The sequence below is a fragment of the Nomascus leucogenys genome, chromosome X (assembly GCF_006542625.1).
Source record: "Nomascus leucogenys isolate Asia chromosome X, Asia_NLE_v1, whole genome shotgun sequence".
In the NCBI taxonomy this organism is placed as follows: domain Eukaryota; kingdom Metazoa; phylum Chordata; class Mammalia; order Primates; family Hylobatidae; genus Nomascus; species Nomascus leucogenys.
The window spans coordinates 138,361,335-138,380,216 of NC_044406.1; the positions used below are offsets into that span (position 1 = coordinate 138,361,335).

Consider the following 18,882-nt stretch of genomic DNA (forward strand, 5'->3'; position numbering starts at 1 on the left):
GAGCAGGGAACGAGTCCCGGATGACGAGTACGAAGAGGCCCGAAGGCCTTCCCGAGGCGGGCAGGGGGCGGCGGTCCCGGGTGGGAATCACTAAAGTGCAGAGGCCTGCTCTGCTCTTTGGGGGACGCTAGGAGATGGGAACCGCTCAGGGGCGAAGAGAAAGGACCCCTGTCCCTAGCGTCTAGGAGCCCGATCTGGAGGGGGCATTGTAGGGGTGGGGGTTAAAGGACTTTTCCCTGGTCTAGGGGAGGGGCTGAGCCGCAGTCTGGGAGCTGGGAGGGTAGGCCAGGTGGGAGCAGTTCCCGCTGGGGAGTCCCTCCTTTCCTTTTGAGTGGGTGGGGGGGTGGCGGTTAAGCCTCAGCTTGGTGGGGAGGATGGGGGCAGGTAGATAGCCTAGAGAGAGAGCTGTGGGGAGGCAGGGGAAAGGGGGCGGTGAGCTGAGCTCAAGGCCCTCTGTCTGAACCAGTCTTTTTCTGTCGCCCTACTGGTGGCTGCCATCTCCCACTTCAGTGCCCCCACCCCCTTAAACTCCTTTGCTGGCTCCTCCAGTCTATATTTGGGTGATTAATTACATATCTTTTCCACACACACCCCCCACTCGCCTGCCGCCCAAAGTCCATGGTCCCTTTCAAACAACCCCCTGCCCCCATTCCTGGCCCACTTCCCAGAGGTCCCACCCTGCCACCTTGTTCCAACTGAAGCCCTCCAGCCAGCCTTGGCCTAGCTGGGCATGCGGCCCCCTCCAGTCTCCTTGGTCAATGAAACATTTCCTCTTCAACCTCAGCCCGACATTTTTCCTTTACAAGAGTATTTCAGATGGGATTGCTGGAACAGCACCTCCCCTAGGTACTAATGCTGCCTCAGCCCGTCCCCACCCCCACCCCGCAACATTGGACCTTCAAGTAGAAGCCACTTGCACAGTGTCTGGCCCAGTTCAGTACATCCCCCCAAAATGTTACGAGGGGGATGTACTGAACTGGGTCCGACACTGAGTTTTATATGTAGAACCCTATTGAGCAGTGATTTTCAGCCTTCTGTCTGTGAGGGACCCCTTGGAAATCTACTAGAACATGTGAATTCTCTTCTAACCATCAGCACAGACTCAGAGATAGTGGGCTCCCATTTCAGCAGGTTCCTGGGCAGGAATCCTGTCAGTGACAGAGATTCTGAGAGTTGGAGAATCTGGGAACCTCCAGATTCTAGACAGGCCCAGTGTTGAGGAGGTGCAGCTCTGCATCATAATCTCCTGGGGTGCTTGTTGAAAAATGCAGATTCCTTGGTCTCTCCCAAACCTGCGACACTCCCACATGAGTTCTTAGTGAACTCCACACCAACTTTCTCACCCAATGATCCAGCCCTTACCCAAATCTGCCTGGGCTCCTTGGATGGCCCTGGGCTCTTTGCGATTTGCATAGCATCCCACCCCACCCCCAATTTCGAATCTTTTGTATCCAGGCGGTGTTACCTAAAGGAAGCTATACTTACAATTTATTTCGATTTTTAGTAACATGCCATGAATCTGCTTGGGGAAATGGGAACACAAAGCTTTCCTCAAGTACAACAAACACTACAAAATCCCCTTCTGGTCTACCTTCTGGCTTTTTATAGAAAGGAAGTAAGATAGAAACCCAAACAGAAAGAGACAGGTGCCCAGGCAAAGTGAGAGGAAACAGATGCCTTCCCACCCACACATACAGAAAAAGGCACACACAGACACAAATACCCCAAGAGAGACAGACTTTCCTGGTGAGACGCCCTCTCTTTAGGCCCTTCAGGATTCTGCTACTTCGAGTAGCAGCCTGTTTGCTGCTTTGGGACGGGACAGTGTGGGCCCACGTGGGGCCTTCACTTCCGCCTCCTGGCCTATCAGGTGGAAAGAACATGAAGGCCAGGCTCAGCGTGGCCCAGGGCTTGGCTCAAGGGTTGCATCCTGGCCTGGCTAGGGTGGATCCAGATCGCGGCAGTATATATTCAGTTGAACCCTGTATCTGGCCCAGTTCAGTACATCCCCCAAAATGTGGGGGACAGGTTCCTGAGAGAGGTGCACACAGGTCTGCTTCTGTTCACCTGAATTATTGCAATCCAACAGGTGGGGCCTTACCTGCCAGGCTGATCCCTTGGAGTAGTTCTGAGGCATGATGAGTCATCCGTGTGTGTCTCTTTTGGGTAAGTCTGGGTGTTTATGCGTGGTGTCTGCTGGCCTTGGCGCTGGGCATGCTATCAGAAGACCCTATAGGTGGGGTTACAACATGGTGAGGAGTATCGTTTTGGTTCCAAAAGCACTTATATTTTCATCTGTGCCAGTGTTGCTGAACTGTCTTTGCCCAGAGACAGTTCTCTCAATCCAAGCAACACAACTCACAGGAGAAAAGATATTCAGGAAAGAGAATTTGGAGTCTAATCTCCCTTTTGGATGGGAGAGGGAGCTGAAGGCATCCATCTGAATTGGATTTCTTGTGAGTGGAAACCTTTGAAGACACCCGTTGCTCTGGCCTAGAACTGAACAGAACGCAAGCCACCTGTTGTTTTCTGGGTAAACTCAAGCTTTAGGGCCTGAGGACATTCTGCTCCAGGTCTTTATTTAGATGCTTCAGAGAGTCCAGGTGTTTCTGGCAACCCTTGGAAGCTTCTGGAACCTTCCAGAGGAGCCTTATTTGGGTGGCCTCGCTGCCTTTCCCCTGCCCAGGGAAGGACAGCACACCTGTTAGAGAATGTTGCTTGGCTATTTGTGCAATAAAATCAGTTGAACACTGGTCTTTAGGCTCAGAAGCTACTGTTAGCCAGTAGCCAAACATCCAGCAGTGAGGCAGGGATGTCCTTAATCCAAAGGCAACCAGAAAACATCTCATTATTACTACATTTTGTGACGTGGGTTGTTTTTTGTCTCTGTTGAGTTCAACTCTTCATTTCTGTTCTTCCACATCAAAGTGGAATGATTATTTTGAGTCTCTTAGTGTTTTCTGCTTCCATGCAGTAAATTTGATTTAAATAAGTTGGTTAAAATTTACATGGTGATCTAAAGCACATTAGCAGGAAGATTTGTTCACTCACGTGAGCTCTCATGTTTTAAAAAGCATAATTTTTCAAATTATCAGGCAGTAGGTTGACATTGACATCACTATTTTCCATTTATTCTAGCAGATGTTTGTTAAACAGCTGCAGTGTAATGGCGCTTGCCTAGGTCCAGTGTGCAATTCACAGCTGACCTTGACAGGGCCTTTGCTTTCTGGGAGTTTATAGTCTTTAGACTATCTTCAGATCCCATTGAAAGAAGGAGAGTAATACCACTTATGTTAAAGGTTGGGAATGTGTTTTCCCACAGTATTTCTTTGAGCTTTCATATTTCCCAGTTGTATGTAGGAGTGCACCCTATGAGATTCAGGACATGCTTTTGTGCTGTGAGTGAAAGTGCCTTACTTCAAGGTCAGCATTACCCTGTGTGTCCATTGGGTGTGCATTACAATGATTTTCATGTTCTGTCTGGAATTCCCTCAACCTTGATTCCCCAAGATCCACTGTCAGAAGGCAGTGGACACCTGCGTTTGTCACTTTTGTCACAGCATCCAGCTTCTTTTCCTGATTAGTTCCACCATTTTAAAATAGAAGAGTTGTGCAACATGGACCCTAAATGATCCGATGGTCTCTAGGATTGATGATAATTTTATTTTGAACTGCAGTAGGGATTAATGTGTTATCTTTTTTTAATGATCTTCCTTTGCTTCTCATGCAGCTCTTTTACCTGATATACTTGATTGATTAATTATGCAGAGTTTCATTTCCTTTTGTGGAAGCAGGGCCCACTTCTTTCCTCCCATTTTTATGAGTACCTTTTAAATGATCTCCGTGTCCAGGGGCTCTGTCACTGTGGGTGGTGATCACGCAGCCACTGAGAGCTAAAGTACTCTCAGGCTAAGTCCCCTGCGTGAGCTGCTACAGGAAGGGGCACTCCTGTTGCTGCACAGGAAAGGATTATTGACAATTCATTTGGGGGTTGTAGCTCCAGGATTTCAACAGTTAATCATGCCAATTAAGTAAAAACACTTCAGTAGGATTTGCCCGATTAAATTAAACACTTCAGGAGGATTCACTCAATTAAATGTGGGTGGCTTGGGAGGAGTGTGTGTGTGTGTGTGTGTGTGTGTGTGTAAGAGACAGAGAGAGACGAAGAAAGAGAGAGAGGAATGACATGTCTCGTTGTACAGTGAGGGCATGTTAACAGGATGGTTTAAAGGCAGCACCCAAACACCCATATATACCATTAGGCCTAGATGACACTAAGCCTCACCCCCAGTCTGTCTTCTGGCTGTCGCGTGGTGTTATAGGTTGGATATTATTTCACTCTTCTCTGGTGTGGTTTGAAAAGTCTCAAATCTTGGGAGCTAGATATTAAGCAAGTTTACCTCTTGGAAGCCCTGGTTTCCTTCTCTGTGAATGGAGGCGGTAATAACCACAGGATGTGATAAGTGAATTACAGGAAGGGAGATGCATGTCTCCAAACACGTGTAGTGCATGCTCCGGGGATGGAACTGTGCTCCATTTAACATGCCCCTCCCCACACATTTATCACGTACCCACTCAGGGCTAGGAGCTGCTGCAGACACTGGGGACTCAGGAGTGACCAAGAATGAGAAAGCGCCCCTGCGCTGTTGGAGCTCCATTTCTCCTGGGGACTGTCAGTTAGAAACAAACAATTTCATTGGATAGTTTTTAGTTAGCAAAAGTGTTCTGAGTAGACTATGACGGGGACTAGAGAGTGAAGGCATTCTAAGGAGGTGACATTAGAGTTGAGGCCTGATGTGGGCCAGGCGCAGTGGCTCACACCTGTAGTCTCAGCATTTGGAGGTTGAGATGGGAAGATGGCTTGAGCCCAGAAGTTCGAGACAGTCTAGGCAGCATAGTGAGACTCCATCTCTACAATTTTTTTTTTAATTTAAAAAATTAGCTGAGCATGGTGGCACGCAGCTGTAGTCCGAGCTACTCAGGAGGCTGAGGCGGGAGGGTCACTTGAGCTTGGGAGGTTGAGGCTGCAGTGAGCTGTGATGGCACCACTACACTCCAGCCTGGGTGACAGAGTGAAACCCTGTCTCAGAAAAATAAAAATAGAGTTGAGGCCCGAATTTTCAGAAGGAGCCATCCATGAGAAGCCCATGGTACTCTTAGCAGTTTCAGAGGCCTTGAAGGCCACAGTCTTGGCCTATCGAGGATTCAATGAAGGCCAGTGTGTCTGGATGTCACTGCGAGGTGGCAGGGCAAGATAAGGAATTGGGGGGCTGGGCCAGGGCGTTGTCAGAAGGCTAAGTTCTTAGGTCTCTGGCCTGAGGTCAGCGAGAAGAGGTCTCTAACAGGTCCTCTTTCTCAGAAGGTGTATCCACAATATCCCCCTCTACATTCCATTTGGCAGCCAAACGTCAGTGTCAATTGGAAGTGAATTTTTTAAAATGAATTGTGTAAGTAATTCATGACCAGTTCATTTCGTACTGGAAGTCAAAGTCAAATCAGACATCAAATGTATACCAGAGGAATCCAACGGACCAGCAGAGCCCTGCCCAGGTGACAGTGGCACAGAGAGGGTGTGGCTGCTGAGCACCTGAGGATGAACACAATCTCACACTGGGGAAGCCCCTGTGCCAGACAGCCAGTTAAAGATGGGAATGGGGCTGCCTTGGACTCTGGGGCTAGTGAGGCCTTCTGCCCGCACTTCTTAGGTGCTGATAGCTTGCAGGGAGGAGCCCAGGAAGTCACAACCCCATGGGCCTGTCTCTAGGCTTTCTGGTCATTGCCCTTCATGGACCGCCCACAGATTCCTGCCAGCCCTTCTCCCCTGCACTTGCCTTGCTGTGTAGGGATCCCAAGAAATGCTGGGTTTTTTACCCAAGTGGAAGGGCTGCTCCCCATTAACTCCTTGGCCTCAGCCCTTGGCTTCTCACCTGCTGAGCAGCTTTCTTACTCAAAGTCTTTTAAAACCAAAATATTTTACAATTGTTATGCTTTTCTGATACCAACAAAATTCAGCTTGGTTACTAAAAATTCTCACATTACAGATAAAGAAAGCAGATCTTTCTAGACCTTGACTCTCCCCAACTCCAACCCCATGTGGTCACATACACATTAGAGATGTGCTTATTCTAGCTACAAGTCACTCTCACTTTTTTCCTTTTTTCTCCTAAAATGCAAATATATACTTAGCCATCTCCTCCCCTTCCCTTACCCTCTTTGGGTTTTCAAGGGAGAAGTAACGATGTCTACCTGTATCGTCTACGAAGGATTCACATTTTTGTCATCTGCAGCACATCATCCTACGTTGGCACCTGTTGGTTTTATATTGAAACCCTCCAGTTTTCTTCCTGCTGAGTTCTAGGACTCTGGTAGTGTCTCCAGAGCTCTTAGCCACATCTGTCATTCATTCTTTCCCCCACTTTTTTATGACATTGGGATTTTTTAGACACTTTCTGTTGGTTCTAGTATCATGTTTTCCATTCTCCATCCATTTACTTTTAACTTATCTGTGTCTTTATATTTAAAGTTTCTTGTAGACAGACAGTATGTCTTGTTTTTATTACATCCTGACAATCTCTGCCTTTTGATCAAAGTGTTTAGTCCATTTACACTTACCTTAACTATCCACGTGGTTGGGTTTAAGTTTGCCATCTTGCTATTTGTTTTTATTTGCCTCTTCCATTCTTTTTCCCCCTCTTTTTCTTTACCTTTCTTCTTTCAGATTATTTTTAGTACATATTTGATCTCTGCTGTTGGCTTGTTAGCATGTGTCAGAGTCTTGGAGGACTTGCCAGAACACACAATCATATGTTTTACTTCTGATGTTATAAACCCCACACTACCTTTTTATCATTTTTGCTTTAAATGATTGATTAATTGTTTTTTAAAAGATTTAAAAGTGAGGTGGGTAAAAGCATTGTATATTTCCCCACATATTTACATTCCTGGTGTTCTTCATGCCTTTGTGTAGATCCATCCTTCCACCTACTATCATTTTCCTTCAACCCGAAAGATTTCCTTTAGTATTTCCTATAATAGAGATCTGCTGGTGATGAATTCTCTTAGCTTTTGTCTGAAAACAAACTTTATTTTGCCTTCATTTTGGAAGGAAATTTTCCTTGAATATAGAATTCTAAGTTGACAGTTTTGTTTTTCTTTTAGCACTTTAAAAGTGTCATGCACTGGTTTTCTGACTTGCACATTCTCTGATAAGAAGTTAGTAATTACTCTTTGCTCCTCTCCACACAGCAACATCATTTCTTTCCTCTAGCTATTTGAAGACTTTCTCTTTATCACTGGTTTTTCAGCAGTCTGATTATTATGGGTCTTTTAAAGTCTTGCTAGGGGTTGATTGACTTTCTTGGATGTGTGAGCTTATAGTTTTCATCAAATTTGGAAAACTGTCCTGCCATTATTTCTTCAACTCTATTTTTTATCCCTCCCCCCACTTTTCCTCACCTTCTCAGGTTCCAGTTATGTAGGTGTTAGGCCACTTTCTCTTACCCCAGGTCACTGAGATGCTGTTTGTTTTTAAAAACTTTTTCTCTCTGAGCTTCATTTGAAATCATTTCTATTGCTAGGTCATCAAGTTCTCTAATTTTTTTGTGTGATATCTAATCTGCTGTTAATCACATCTAGTAAAATTTTCACTTTAAATATTATAGTTCTCACCTCCAGAAGTTCCATTTGGTTCTTTTTATATCTTCTATTTCTCTCACTATATTCCTGTTTTTCTTTTAATGCTTGTACATCATTAAACTCGCTGTTATCCTTGTCTGTGAGTCGTCACTGGTCATTTCTGTGTGTTTTTATTAACTGATTATTCTCCTTGTCCTGGCCACATTTCTGTGCTTTTTGGCATTTCAGTAACTTCTGATTGGATGTTGGGTATTATAAAGATTGTATTATTGAGTGTCTGGATTTGGGGTGGTAGTTACTTGGGGATCAGTATGATCCCTTTGAGGCCTGTTTTTAAGCTTTCTTTGAGACAGGTCTTGTGTAGCTTTGGCTCTAGGAATAGATCAGCCCTACTAAGGCCTCTGGATTCTCTACTGCGTGTCCCAGGTGATCACAGAGGACTCTCTATACTGGTTGGTCAGACCTTGAATGTCTCCCTACCTTTGTGTGTCCTGAGAATTGTTCAGCTTACAGCTTCCTGGTCACCCTTTTCCTGGGCTTTTGGAGTTTCACTCTATGCATGCATGGCCTAGTAGTCAGGAAAGACTCAAGGGGAGGCTTATACAGATTTTTTGAAGCTCTTTTTGCTGCATAACTAACTCCTTTCTGGAACTCTGCTCTGCAACTTCCAGCTGCCTCAGCTGCTCTGAATGCTGGCCTGTGTCTCCTCAACTTGGCGAAGCCACTAAGCTCTATTTGGTTCTCACCCACCCCAACACACAGTCTCGATCTGGAAATTGCCTCCAGGCAGAGAGCTGGGGCAATGAGAGGGCTCCCGTCATCTGTTTCTCTTCTCTTGGGGATCATGATTCTGTGCTTCCTGCTGTCCAGTGTCTGAAAACTTGTTTCACATATATTTTCTCCATTTTTTTCTACTTATTTATGGCAGGATGTGAAATCTGTTCCTTGTTACTCCATTGCAGCCAAATGTGGAAGTTTCTGTCCATTCTTTTTAACATAACATCTTTAATTTTGTATAAGAGTCTTTCTGGAGTAGCTGGATTTTGTGGGCCTTGAGCCAGTGTAAAAAGCCTTCCTTTCCACTGAATTATGAGTTGAATTGAATTGAATTGTCATCACAACAGGAACTGTGTAGCTGTTTCTTAGAATTCACTGAAGTGGGAGGCCTGTGATGCACGGATGTCGGTGGTTGGATCTTTCACATATTTTGCAATTTGGAAGAAGAAGATAATTTGTACAAATCATTCAGCTCTTTTATTTAACAATTTAGTGTTTGAAGATCTTTCCTTTGAGGCTTATTTTTCCAGCTGTTTTGTTCCACTTTTCATTTGGTTGGACACATTAGAGAACTGCTGTCATGTGTACCTGTCTCGCTGTCACCGGGCTCCTTGTGTCAGTGGGCTGTGGCTTTTAAGGGCCTCCCTCCTGGTCTAGAAGCCCCCATTCCTGCTTTCTTCCCTCCGGCATCTTGATCCGGTTCTTTGTTGCCTCTACAAAGTTGGAAAGGGTCTCTCATTTCCTGGTTATTTCTTCTGATGATCTTGGTGTGCCTCCTTCCTGTGCAGCATCAGCATGGACTTCTAGGCTTGCCAGTCTCCCCGCCCTTGGCTCTCTGTCTAGGTCTGTCTTCTCCTAGCTGTGCCTGGGCTGGCATCTGCTGGTCTTGTCTTGGCTCCCCCTGGCCTGCCTCTGTTCATTCTTGGCCAGGCTACTTTCCCCATTGTTCAAGGTGTGTTTTCTCGGGCATCTCCATGCCCTGGCTCGTCATTCAGCCAGCATGTGAGAGAAGACTCAACAAGATCAGAAACCAAGGAAGAGGAAATCACCAGTCTCTTCCCAGGGGATCCAGGGACAGGGCTGTCGTCACTTATTGCCTTTTTCACTTTCTTTAGTTCCACCTACTCCCCAAGGTCTTACCCTCCCCAGGATGGAGCCCCAGGAAACCAGGTCCTGGCAGTCCCTCTTGAGATGCCAGAGGCCCAGGTGAGCTGTGCTTCCCTCTGCCTTGCTTGGGATTCTCTCACCGCTCCCTGAACCTGGCCTCAGCCTCTGTCTCTTGCCCCAGCATGACACACGGCAGAGTATGAACCCCAGCTGCTGCCTTCCTGCCCACCCTCTGCGTCTCTTCTGGAGGCTGCCAAGGATTGGATGTCCACTGGGCTTGGAGTTCCAATCATCCAGGTGGGGAAGCTGAGTTTCCATCCAGGAAAGTGATTGAATGGAGGTCCCTTGGAAAGAGGAGAGGCCAGGTCCATGGCCCAGGGATCCTAGCGCTTGATCAGGTTCTCTTTTCAGGACTTCTTGGAGCTGTGGTTAGGCCTCCATGTTAGCAACAGACACCTACTCCAGACCCTCACCTCTTGTCCCTGGCATTACTGGCGCTGCCCCTGCCTCATTCTAAAATAGATGGAAAGACTGATTAGCCCTGGGAATTCTTTCAGGATTTGGTGACATTTGATGATGTGGCATGGTACCTCACCACAAGGGAGTAGTTTAAGCTGGACCCTGAACAGAGGGCACTGGCATATTATGGGAACGTGACCTCTGTGGGTAAGGATGTCCCAGCCCTTCCTCAAATTCACCACCTTCTTGGAGTGGGGCAGGGGGGGCACATGGCTACCCCCACAGAAGTTCACCTTCTCCCTGGGTTGTGGGGAAACACAATGGGTCTGCCACACCTGATATGTCAGAGTAGTATGAGCTCCCCCAACTCGTCTTGGCATAGAAAGAACCCCTCTCAGTCTTTTATTGGGAAAGAAATTAGAACACTGCCACTGTAATGTAGAATACCCTTTTCATTTTAATGTACAAATTATGCAAATTGCATGGCCATTTGGTTTGAGTTTATTTGTGAGAAAGGTTGACGTGATCAAGATCTTGTTCACCCATTAGGGGTCTGCATGTGTGCAGTGGGGAGGAGGTTTTAGGAGGAGAGACTGTTGGGAGTCAGATTTGGGAGCCGCGGAAGTCCACGTGTCTGGGAAGAGCATGAAGTTAAATGTGTGAGCTCTGAGTGGGTGGACAGGGAGAAGGCAGGGTGAGGATCACCTCCTCAGGGTGGCCACTTGATACTCCACAGAGCCTCCCCCAGGTGGGCCCAGAGCCTGCCTTCCTCAAGCTCCTGGAAGGAGCCTGACCTTGGGAAACACCTTTGAACTGAATGAATTACTTGCCTAAAGACTGGTCTTTGAAAATTGAAGGGGGTTCCCCTTCAAAGGCCTTGCCTGTGTTCCTCCACTATTCTCATGTCATCTCTGGCTGTCGCCGTAACCAATCTCCTTTCCCACGGGCAGGCGTTCCTGTTTTGAATCCTGCCTTGGTCCCTCATCTGGCACAAGGACAAGTGCTATTGGTATCAGACCCATTGCCCAACACGGATCCCGCTAAGTACTCTGGTGAGTGAAAAAGAAATGTGAGGAAATTGGGGGAGGCCCAACCAAGCTGCTATGGGGCTTGGGTTAGGGTTGGAGGGCCCAGTTGAGCTATTAGGCTTCAGGTTAGAGTTGGGGGTTCCAGCTGAGCTCTTGGGGTTGAGGTTAGGGTTGAGAGAAACAGCTGAGCTCTCAGGGGTTTGGGTTAGGGTTGGGGGCCCAGCTGAGCTCTTGGGGTTGAGGTTAGGGTTGAGAGGATCAGCTGGCCTCTTGGAGGTTTTGAGTTAGAGTTGGGGGGTTCCAGCTGAGCTCTTGGGTTCGGATTAGGGTTGAGGGACCCAGCTGAGCTCTTGGGGTTGAGGTTAGGGTTAGGGGGTCCAGCTGAACTTTTGAGGTTGAGGTTAGGAGTAGAGGGGCCCATTTGAGCTCCTGGGGTTGAGGTTAGAATTGAGAGGATCAGCTGGGCTCTCTGGGCATTTGGGTTAAAGTTAGGACCCCAGCTGAGTTCTTGGGGTTGAGGTTAAGTTTGGGAGCTCTGCTGAGTTCTTGGGGTTGAAGTTAGGGTTGGGGGGCCCAGCTGAGCTCTTGAAGTTAAGGTTGGGAGGGCTCAGCTGAGCTTTTGGGGTTCTAGTTAGGGTTTGCGGAGTGCTGAGCTCTTGACGGTGAGGTTAGGGTTGAGAGGATCAGCAGGGCCCTTTGCAGATTCGGGTTATGTTTGGGGATCCCAGCTGAGCTCTTGGAGTTAAAGTTAGGGTTGGGGGGTCCCCGCTGAGCTCTTGGAGTTGAAGTTAGGGTTGGGGGTACCAGCTGAGCTTTTGGGGTTCTAGTTAGGGTTTGGGGCCCCAGCTGAGCTCTTGACGGTGAGGTTAGGTTGAGGATCAGCAGGGCCCCTTGGAGATTCAAGTTATGTTTGGGGATCCCAACTGAGCTCTTGGGGTTGAGGTTAGGGTTGGGGGGCCCAGCTGAGCCTTTGGGGACGTGTGTGGCTGCTCTCTGGTCACAGAAGGGGTGACCTCCTCAGCACCACTGTGGTAGAGAGTGTCCAGAATGAGGCCCCTCTGCCCCTGGCTTCTGCAGTCCTTGCTTCTGGTGGCTTCCGGGCCCAGGCCCCGTGCTCAGTGGCTGTCTCAGAAAGGAAAAGATTCTTGACAAAGGAGAGGCCCTTCCCTCCTTCGTCCTCTGCAGACTACACTGTCTTGTGTTTATCGTTTCAGAAAGCACCTCCACGACCCGACACCAGATGAAGGGGGAAGACGCCCAGCCACAGGAGATGGCGTCCACAAGCTCCCCAAGGGCCAGTCGTCCCAGTCCTGAATTCAGACAGCACGGGGACTCTGACGGGAAGGGAGGGAGCCCACAGAATCTGCCCATAGAACATCATTTTGCTTGTAAAGAGTGTGGGGACACCTTTCGGCTTAAAGTCCTGCTTGTCCAGCACCAGAGAGTCCACAGTGAGGAGAAGGGCTGGGAATGTGGCGACTGCGGGAAGGTCTTTAGGGGGGTGGCGGAGTTTAATGAGCACAGGAAAAGCCACGTAGCTGCGGAGCCCCGGCCTGGCCCCAGTAGGGCCCTGGAGAATGCCGCAGAGAAGAGGGAGCAGATGGAGAGGGAGGCGAAGCCCTTCGAGTGCGAGGAGTGCGGAAAACGGTTTAAGAAGAATGCAGGCCTGAGTCAGCATCTGAGGGTCCACAGCAGAGAGAAGCCCTTTGATTGCGAGGAGTGCGGGCGGTCCTTCAAAGTCAACACCCACCTCTTCCGACATCAGAAACTTCACACTTCGGAAAAGCCTTTCGCCTGCAAGGCGTGCAGCAGGGATTTCCTGGATCGCCAGGAGCTTCTCAAGCACCAGCGCATGCACACTGGCCACCTGCCCTTCGACTGTGACGACTGCGGCAAGTCCTTCCGAGGGGTCAACGGGCTGGCCGAGCACCAGCGCATCCACAGTGGGGCCAAGCCATACGGGTGTCCCCACTGCGGCAAGCTCTTCCGAAGGAGCTCGGAGCTCACCAAGCACCGGCGGATCCACACGGGCGAGAAGCCCTATGCCTGCGGCCAGTGCGGCAAGGCCTTCCGCCAGAGCTCCAGCCTCCTGGAGCACGCACGCATCCACAGTGGCGAGCGGCCCTACGCGTGCGGCGAGTGCGGCAAGGCCTTCCGCGGGCCCTCCGACCTCATCAAGCACCGGCGCATCCACAGTGGACTGAAACCCTATGAGTGCGACAAATGCGGCAAGGCCTTCTGCCGGAGCTCTGGCCTCAGTCGCCACCGGCGGATCCATAGCGGGGCGCGGCGCTGCGAATGCAGCCAGTGTGGCCGCGTGTTCAAGAGGCGCTCGGCACTGCAGAAGCATCAGCCAACTCACCACGAGTAGAAACACCCCGTGGTCCCGCCGGACAGGGACGGAGTCCCCAGAGGGGATGGCAGAGTCAAAGGAGATGAACAGTTTTGTAGCGCTTATATATTTTGTCTTCCAAAAGGTTGAGACCGATTTATACTGCCACCAGCAATTTGTAAGTGTTACGTTATGCCCATCAGAAGTAGCTTGTACCATTTAACTTAGTTTGGCTAGTTTAACTGGTAGGAAGTACCATCAAGGGATTTCAGTCCACATGCCTTGAATCCAAGAATGAGAGAGGACAAATCTGGATGTGGGGTAGGGAGGGGCTTAGAGGTCATCAACTCCAAGCTCCCCCCGCCCCAGAGAAACACACAGAGCTATTCCACCATGGCGTCCTTATCATGTGATCCCAGCTTTCCTGAAGAGAACGTTGCCCTCATGATTTTTGGCCTACTTGAATTTATAAATTTTTAGGGATGTAAATAGAACACTCATGTCTTAAAATATTTAATTTATTAATTTAGTTATACATACATACTGTAAATCACATATTATATAAAATAATATATTAATTTAGAAAATACCCCATTTTTGCCACCCTCCCTTTCACGAAATCATTTTACTCTGACTCCTCACCGTCTTCACCAACATGGGAACCCTGTTTGAGTCATCAGACAGTTTCAAGACACACCCAGTCACTTCCATCCGAGCTCTGCACAGTAGCTCAGTGACGATCCCTTCATGAGGCTCTCATTAGAAATTTTCTCCCAAGCCATAAGACCATATTTGCAGAACATTAGGATGATTTCTCTTGTTGTTTTTTAATCTGTCCTGTGACTCTACAACATAACCACCTAAGGTCATACTTTTTGAAACAACCTTTAAACGTCTTTTCTTTTAAAGCACCCAAAATGTCATTGTGAGGCCAAACACCTAGTAACAGTTACTGAATCTGGGTTAAATGTCTGTATCTTTTTTTCTTAAACCATTTCAATTTGGTGTCCCCTATACATATCCAAAACTAGCATCGACTGGGGTTGTTTTGAACTAATGGGTCTTGTCCTCAAGCAGCACAAAATAGTTGAGAGCATGCCCCTAAGAAGAGACACATCTCAAGGACTCAAGTGCAGGGTGACGCCTCCTTTTGGAAACGAGCCTCTCCTGGTATCAGGCCTAGATGGTACTTCTCCAGCCTTCCGTTTCTTGCTCTGTAAAATGGGGGTGATCACAGCACCTACCTCCGAAGGTTATCAGGAGGACTGCCATCGTGCCTGCAGAGTGTCAGGACCACCAGCCTGGCACGGAGGTACACACTCAGTGAAGGCCATCTGCTGTCATTGTCATTGTCATAGTTATTGCCGTCATTCTGTGGCTTATCAGTTCCAGAACTGGGGATAGACCCCAGGCCTCCTGACCACCAGTCTCATCTTTCTCTTATGCGATGACTTAAATGCTGTTTCTGTTTTTTGCATGCAAATTGTCTGTTCATCTCCTTTGACTAGTTATCAACTTACCTTCGGATATATTAACTTTACGTAGCAGTTCTTTCTATATTGATGGTGATGGTCTCTTTTCCAATTTTATTGCTTTGCTCTTTGTAGCAGTTTTATTACGTTTTTGTTGTGAAAGCTTTTAATTTTTACATATCCAAGCATTCGTTTTTTGTCCACTCAGTCATAACTTTCATTGCTTCTGTAGCTAGATATGATGACATTTTCTCTAGAATTTTAATTACAAACAAAAAGCTGCAACCCCTGCCCATCAGAAGGTGAGTACACCAGGTGGGCAGGCTGGATGGAAATGGGCCAGAGAAGCAGGCTCTTTCCTCATGCGAGATGCAGACTCCGTGTCTATCTGTGGGCACCACTTGACTATCCAACCTGGCCACTGCAGCACACTGGAGATGCTCCCATCATAGATTAGCCAGAACTCCGTGACTGCTCATCAATAAAGACCCCGCCAGCAGCAGCGGGGCTTGGCCACACCTAGATCAATGGAGTGGTCCAAACTTAGTCTGGGAGCAAGCAGCCCAGCCATCCTTTGAGCTCCTGGGAGCCTTGGCAATGCTCGGAGTGGATTCAGTGACGGAGCAGCAGATTCACCCAAGAAACATCTCCTTGGACACAAGAAGACTCGCCTAGACCACACCCTCCTTTCAGCCGGTGACTCTAGAGCTAGAAAGAGATTGGTTCATAGGCTTCTGCTGTGGGCAGCTAGGGGAAAATTCACCCATGTGTTCTGGCATCACTTCCTATAGCCACACCTAAGCGAGGGCAACAGAGCAGAGGCTAGGAGAGGAACCCTGCCCATCCAATGGCTTGCGTGTTATGTTGATAGAAGCTGGCAGCACTGCCCTGGGCTATGACTTGCAACAGCCATGCCTAGGAGGAGCACTAAAGCAAAGGTTTGGAGGGCAGTGGAACCCTTCTGAAAGCCTGTGTGGCATAGAAGTAGAAGCCGGTCCTCCTGGGTCTGAGCTACCATTTCCAGCGGGCTTCCCCAAGAGGAACAGCAGCAAGGGCTAGTGAGGAACCTGCCCCTCCAGGGGCCCACAGAAGCCACAGATAGAAGCCAGCCCCACCAGGGCTGTGCTGTGACTTCCCAGCAGCTGTGGCTGGGGACAGGGACACTTGGGAGAAGGGCAAGGAAGTGTGCCCTTCTCGTGGGCCCACCAAGGCTGAGGCAGAGCTTCCTAGCAGACACAACTTGGAAGGGCTTCTCAGGCCCCCATCCTGGGAAGCAAGGTCTTACAATGACCCCTGTGACCTTGGCCGGAAGGTCCTCTCAAATGGACTCAGGCCACCACAGTGGCACTATGCGACATCTCCACCCTGACCCCCAGGCTGGAGAGGAGCCAAAAGCACTTGTTACATAGTGATTCCTTTTGCCCTGTGGGCCTCAGTTCTTGCAGTAGTTGTGAATCTGTGTCTGAAATCACTACTTTCTTCTCGGATCTGTTTTCTCTTTTCGAGTTGTTAGGGTGTGTTTTGTACAGCTGTCATTTGATAAAGAAGGTTGACCTCTACCGGGGCAAGTCTGGCACCTTTACCTAGAAGTACTCTGCCATGTCTTGCCCGTTCATTCATCGTTTGTTGGGTTTCATGAGGGATCCCATTGAAATAGATCCCTTTTATAAAGGGATCCCATTGAATGCAGCATTAACTCAGAATGTAGCATAAAGTCGTCATTGCTCCCAGCTGGGACGTGGTGTCTTGGCCTCCCTTCCTGCCGTCCTTGACTCATTCCCATCTTCGGTTCTATAATTTTCTCTCAAACAAATACTCTTTTAGAGTTAACACTAAAGATCTGGTCTTTGCCGTCAAGGCTGACGGAACAGCTGTTCATGGTGTTTGCGGTGAAACCCGTGTTCTCTTTCAATGCAGTCTGTGGCTTTAACATGTGTCCTGTAATTTCGCCAAGTTCATTTCTCGCCTCTGGTAACTTGGGGGGTGGATTTCCTTGGACTCTCTAGGTGTACTGCTATGTCAGATGCAAAATATCACCCAGCTTCCTGTCACATATCCTTGTCTGTGCATTCATGCATCTACCTCATTCCGGTTTTCTTTCTAATCTCATGTATTCCTATTGCAAGGGAATGTGTTCTTTTCCCGATCCTTTTGTAGTTCATACACGTGACAATTGGGTTTCCACGCACGTGCGTGAGATGTGCCTCCTTCAAACCTTGTTACTATGTCGGCACATTACCCGCCTGGCATGGAAAAAGAAAAAAAAAAGAAATATGTTCTTTTCCTACCATTTGAAAAAAATCCTCCATTGCTTTTATTAGGGTTTTGAATACTTGTGAAAATTTTCAAAAGAAAGTAATTGTTTACTATTTTTGCTGCTTATTACGATGAGCTGTGTCCATTAGCTGTGTCACCCCACTCTTGCGTTTCCAGAATAGTCCCTACCCAATTGCAGCGGGCATGTTTCTCGAGTGGTGTTGCATTCCACGTGCTTGATTTTGTGCTAGAACTGGCACAGCGCCTGCCCTACCTGCAGCCCTGGGTTGTGGCCCTGTTGCGTACCATGTGATTTGCCACCCCCCTTCTAGGCCATATTAATTCGGCCAGAACTGAACACCTGACCCAAGGGCAGCAAGCAATCATCAGAGCATAGAGCTGGCAGAACACGGTGGACCACGGACACCACCAGGCTTTCCAGATCTGAAATGCAAACAAGGAAACAGAAGCTTCTAGGCATCAGAAGGTGTGGGGAGCAGCACAGTACTCAGAGGAGTGAGGAGCGTGGCGCCTGCTGGGAGGAAGGCCTGGCCATGGTATGTTCTTGGATTTCTGGCAGCAGCCCTCATTGGTCCACGTGCGTCCCCACTACAGACTCCTTGACTTGAGCCAGCTTGAGTGGGTCTCTACTCTTTTCCATTGTGTTTTGCCACTTGGCTGCTTCCTGGCCAAGTCGCACCTGACTGCGTGAACACCTGTTCAAACGTGTGTTCTCTGTTCTCTAAGATGGGTGAAAGTCGATGCCTTCTAGTCTCAGTGAATTTAACCTGTGATTTTATGTCTAGGTATATTATTCCTTTACTGAACCCACCATGTGCGGGCCATAAAATGAGTGAAGTCACAGTGCACCCTGTTCTCTTAGTTTCGAAGTGTTTCACGATTTCCGGCATGTCCATCAGATGGGGGGATTGCTAACTTCTCTCTTACTCATGTACTTACATTCTGTAGTTCTCATTGCATCACTTTGGATGTTTACTTTGAAAAGCAGAAACTGTCTCTTTAAACTTGGCCCTCATTGTCATTTGCGTATCTCTGAGAACAATAGCTATGTCCCACCCCCGTTTGTATTAACGTTGGTTGTTGGCACTTTTTTCTCATTCCCCCCATCTCATTACCTTGTCTGTTTTCTGGCACTCACTATAATCAGCCTTGCACTAGAGCTGTTTGTGGACTTGGCTTCACCCCCTCCTCCTCAGCCCTCCCCCACCCATTAAATTGTGAGCTCTTAGAAGACAGGGGTGGCCTTTCATGTCTGATCCCCTACCAAATCTAGCACAGTGCCTTGCATCAAGTAGATTTCAATAAATATATGTTAAATGGCATTGGTCTTCCTTGACGTCTTTTGTCAAAGCTTCATTTACCACTTCCCTTGCTCCTTTCTCCATGCCATGGGGTTCTATATTTGTCCTTGCACTTGGAAACTGTCCCCTCCTGGGGTCCAGGTGCTGTTTGGCCCCTGCTGGGGCCTTGGAGGGAAGAGGAAGCACCCTGATGGGGAGGCTGGTTTGCCTGGAACTCTGAGCTCTCCCTTGGCAGAAAGGGGTCTTTCACTCAGCCTCCCCTCACCGCAGCTAGGGCTCCCCAAATCGGAATTCCAGGTGGGAGCAGAAGACAAGGCCAGATCCTCAGCTCCTCCCTCAGGGACTGGGAATGGGATAACATGGCTTTGGGACTTGAGAATCATCCCTAGGCTGCATAGGGGTGGGAGCAGGAGTTCAGTCCTCTTGGTGGCCTGTGGCTGGCCCTCTGCCTGGTGACCACTGCCTCAGAGAAGTCAGGGGCAGGAGCAGGCCCC

The 18,882-nt window shown here is 48.5% G+C and overlaps 1 protein-coding gene and 1 non-coding gene across 3 annotated transcripts; both read left to right on the forward strand.

The window, feature by feature from the left end:
• The first annotated feature begins 2,089 nt into the window (after positions 1-2,089).
• ZNF275 (zinc finger protein 275) lies at positions 2,090-18,409 on the forward strand. Of its 2 annotated transcripts, XM_003282210.3 has the most exons (3): positions 2,090-2,166; positions 10,929-11,030; positions 12,221-18,409. In XM_003282210.3, the coding sequence occupies exons 1-3, from the start codon at positions 2,136-2,138 to the stop codon at positions 13,375-13,377; spliced, it is 1,290 nt and encodes a 429-aa protein (XP_003282258.1). In that variant the 5' UTR covers positions 2,090-2,135; the 3' UTR covers positions 13,378-18,409. The 2 variants fall into 2 exon arrangements, with proteins under 2 accessions (XP_003282258.1, XP_012354149.1); XM_012498695.2 differs by lacking the exon at positions 2,090-2,166 and having other exon boundaries at positions 9,683-11,030.
• Positions 16,956-17,059, forward strand: LOC115833470. The gene has a single exon (XR_004028901.1). It is a non-coding gene; the product is annotated as a small nucleolar RNA U13 (small nucleolar RNA).
• Positions 18,410-18,882: the final 473 nt, after the last annotated feature.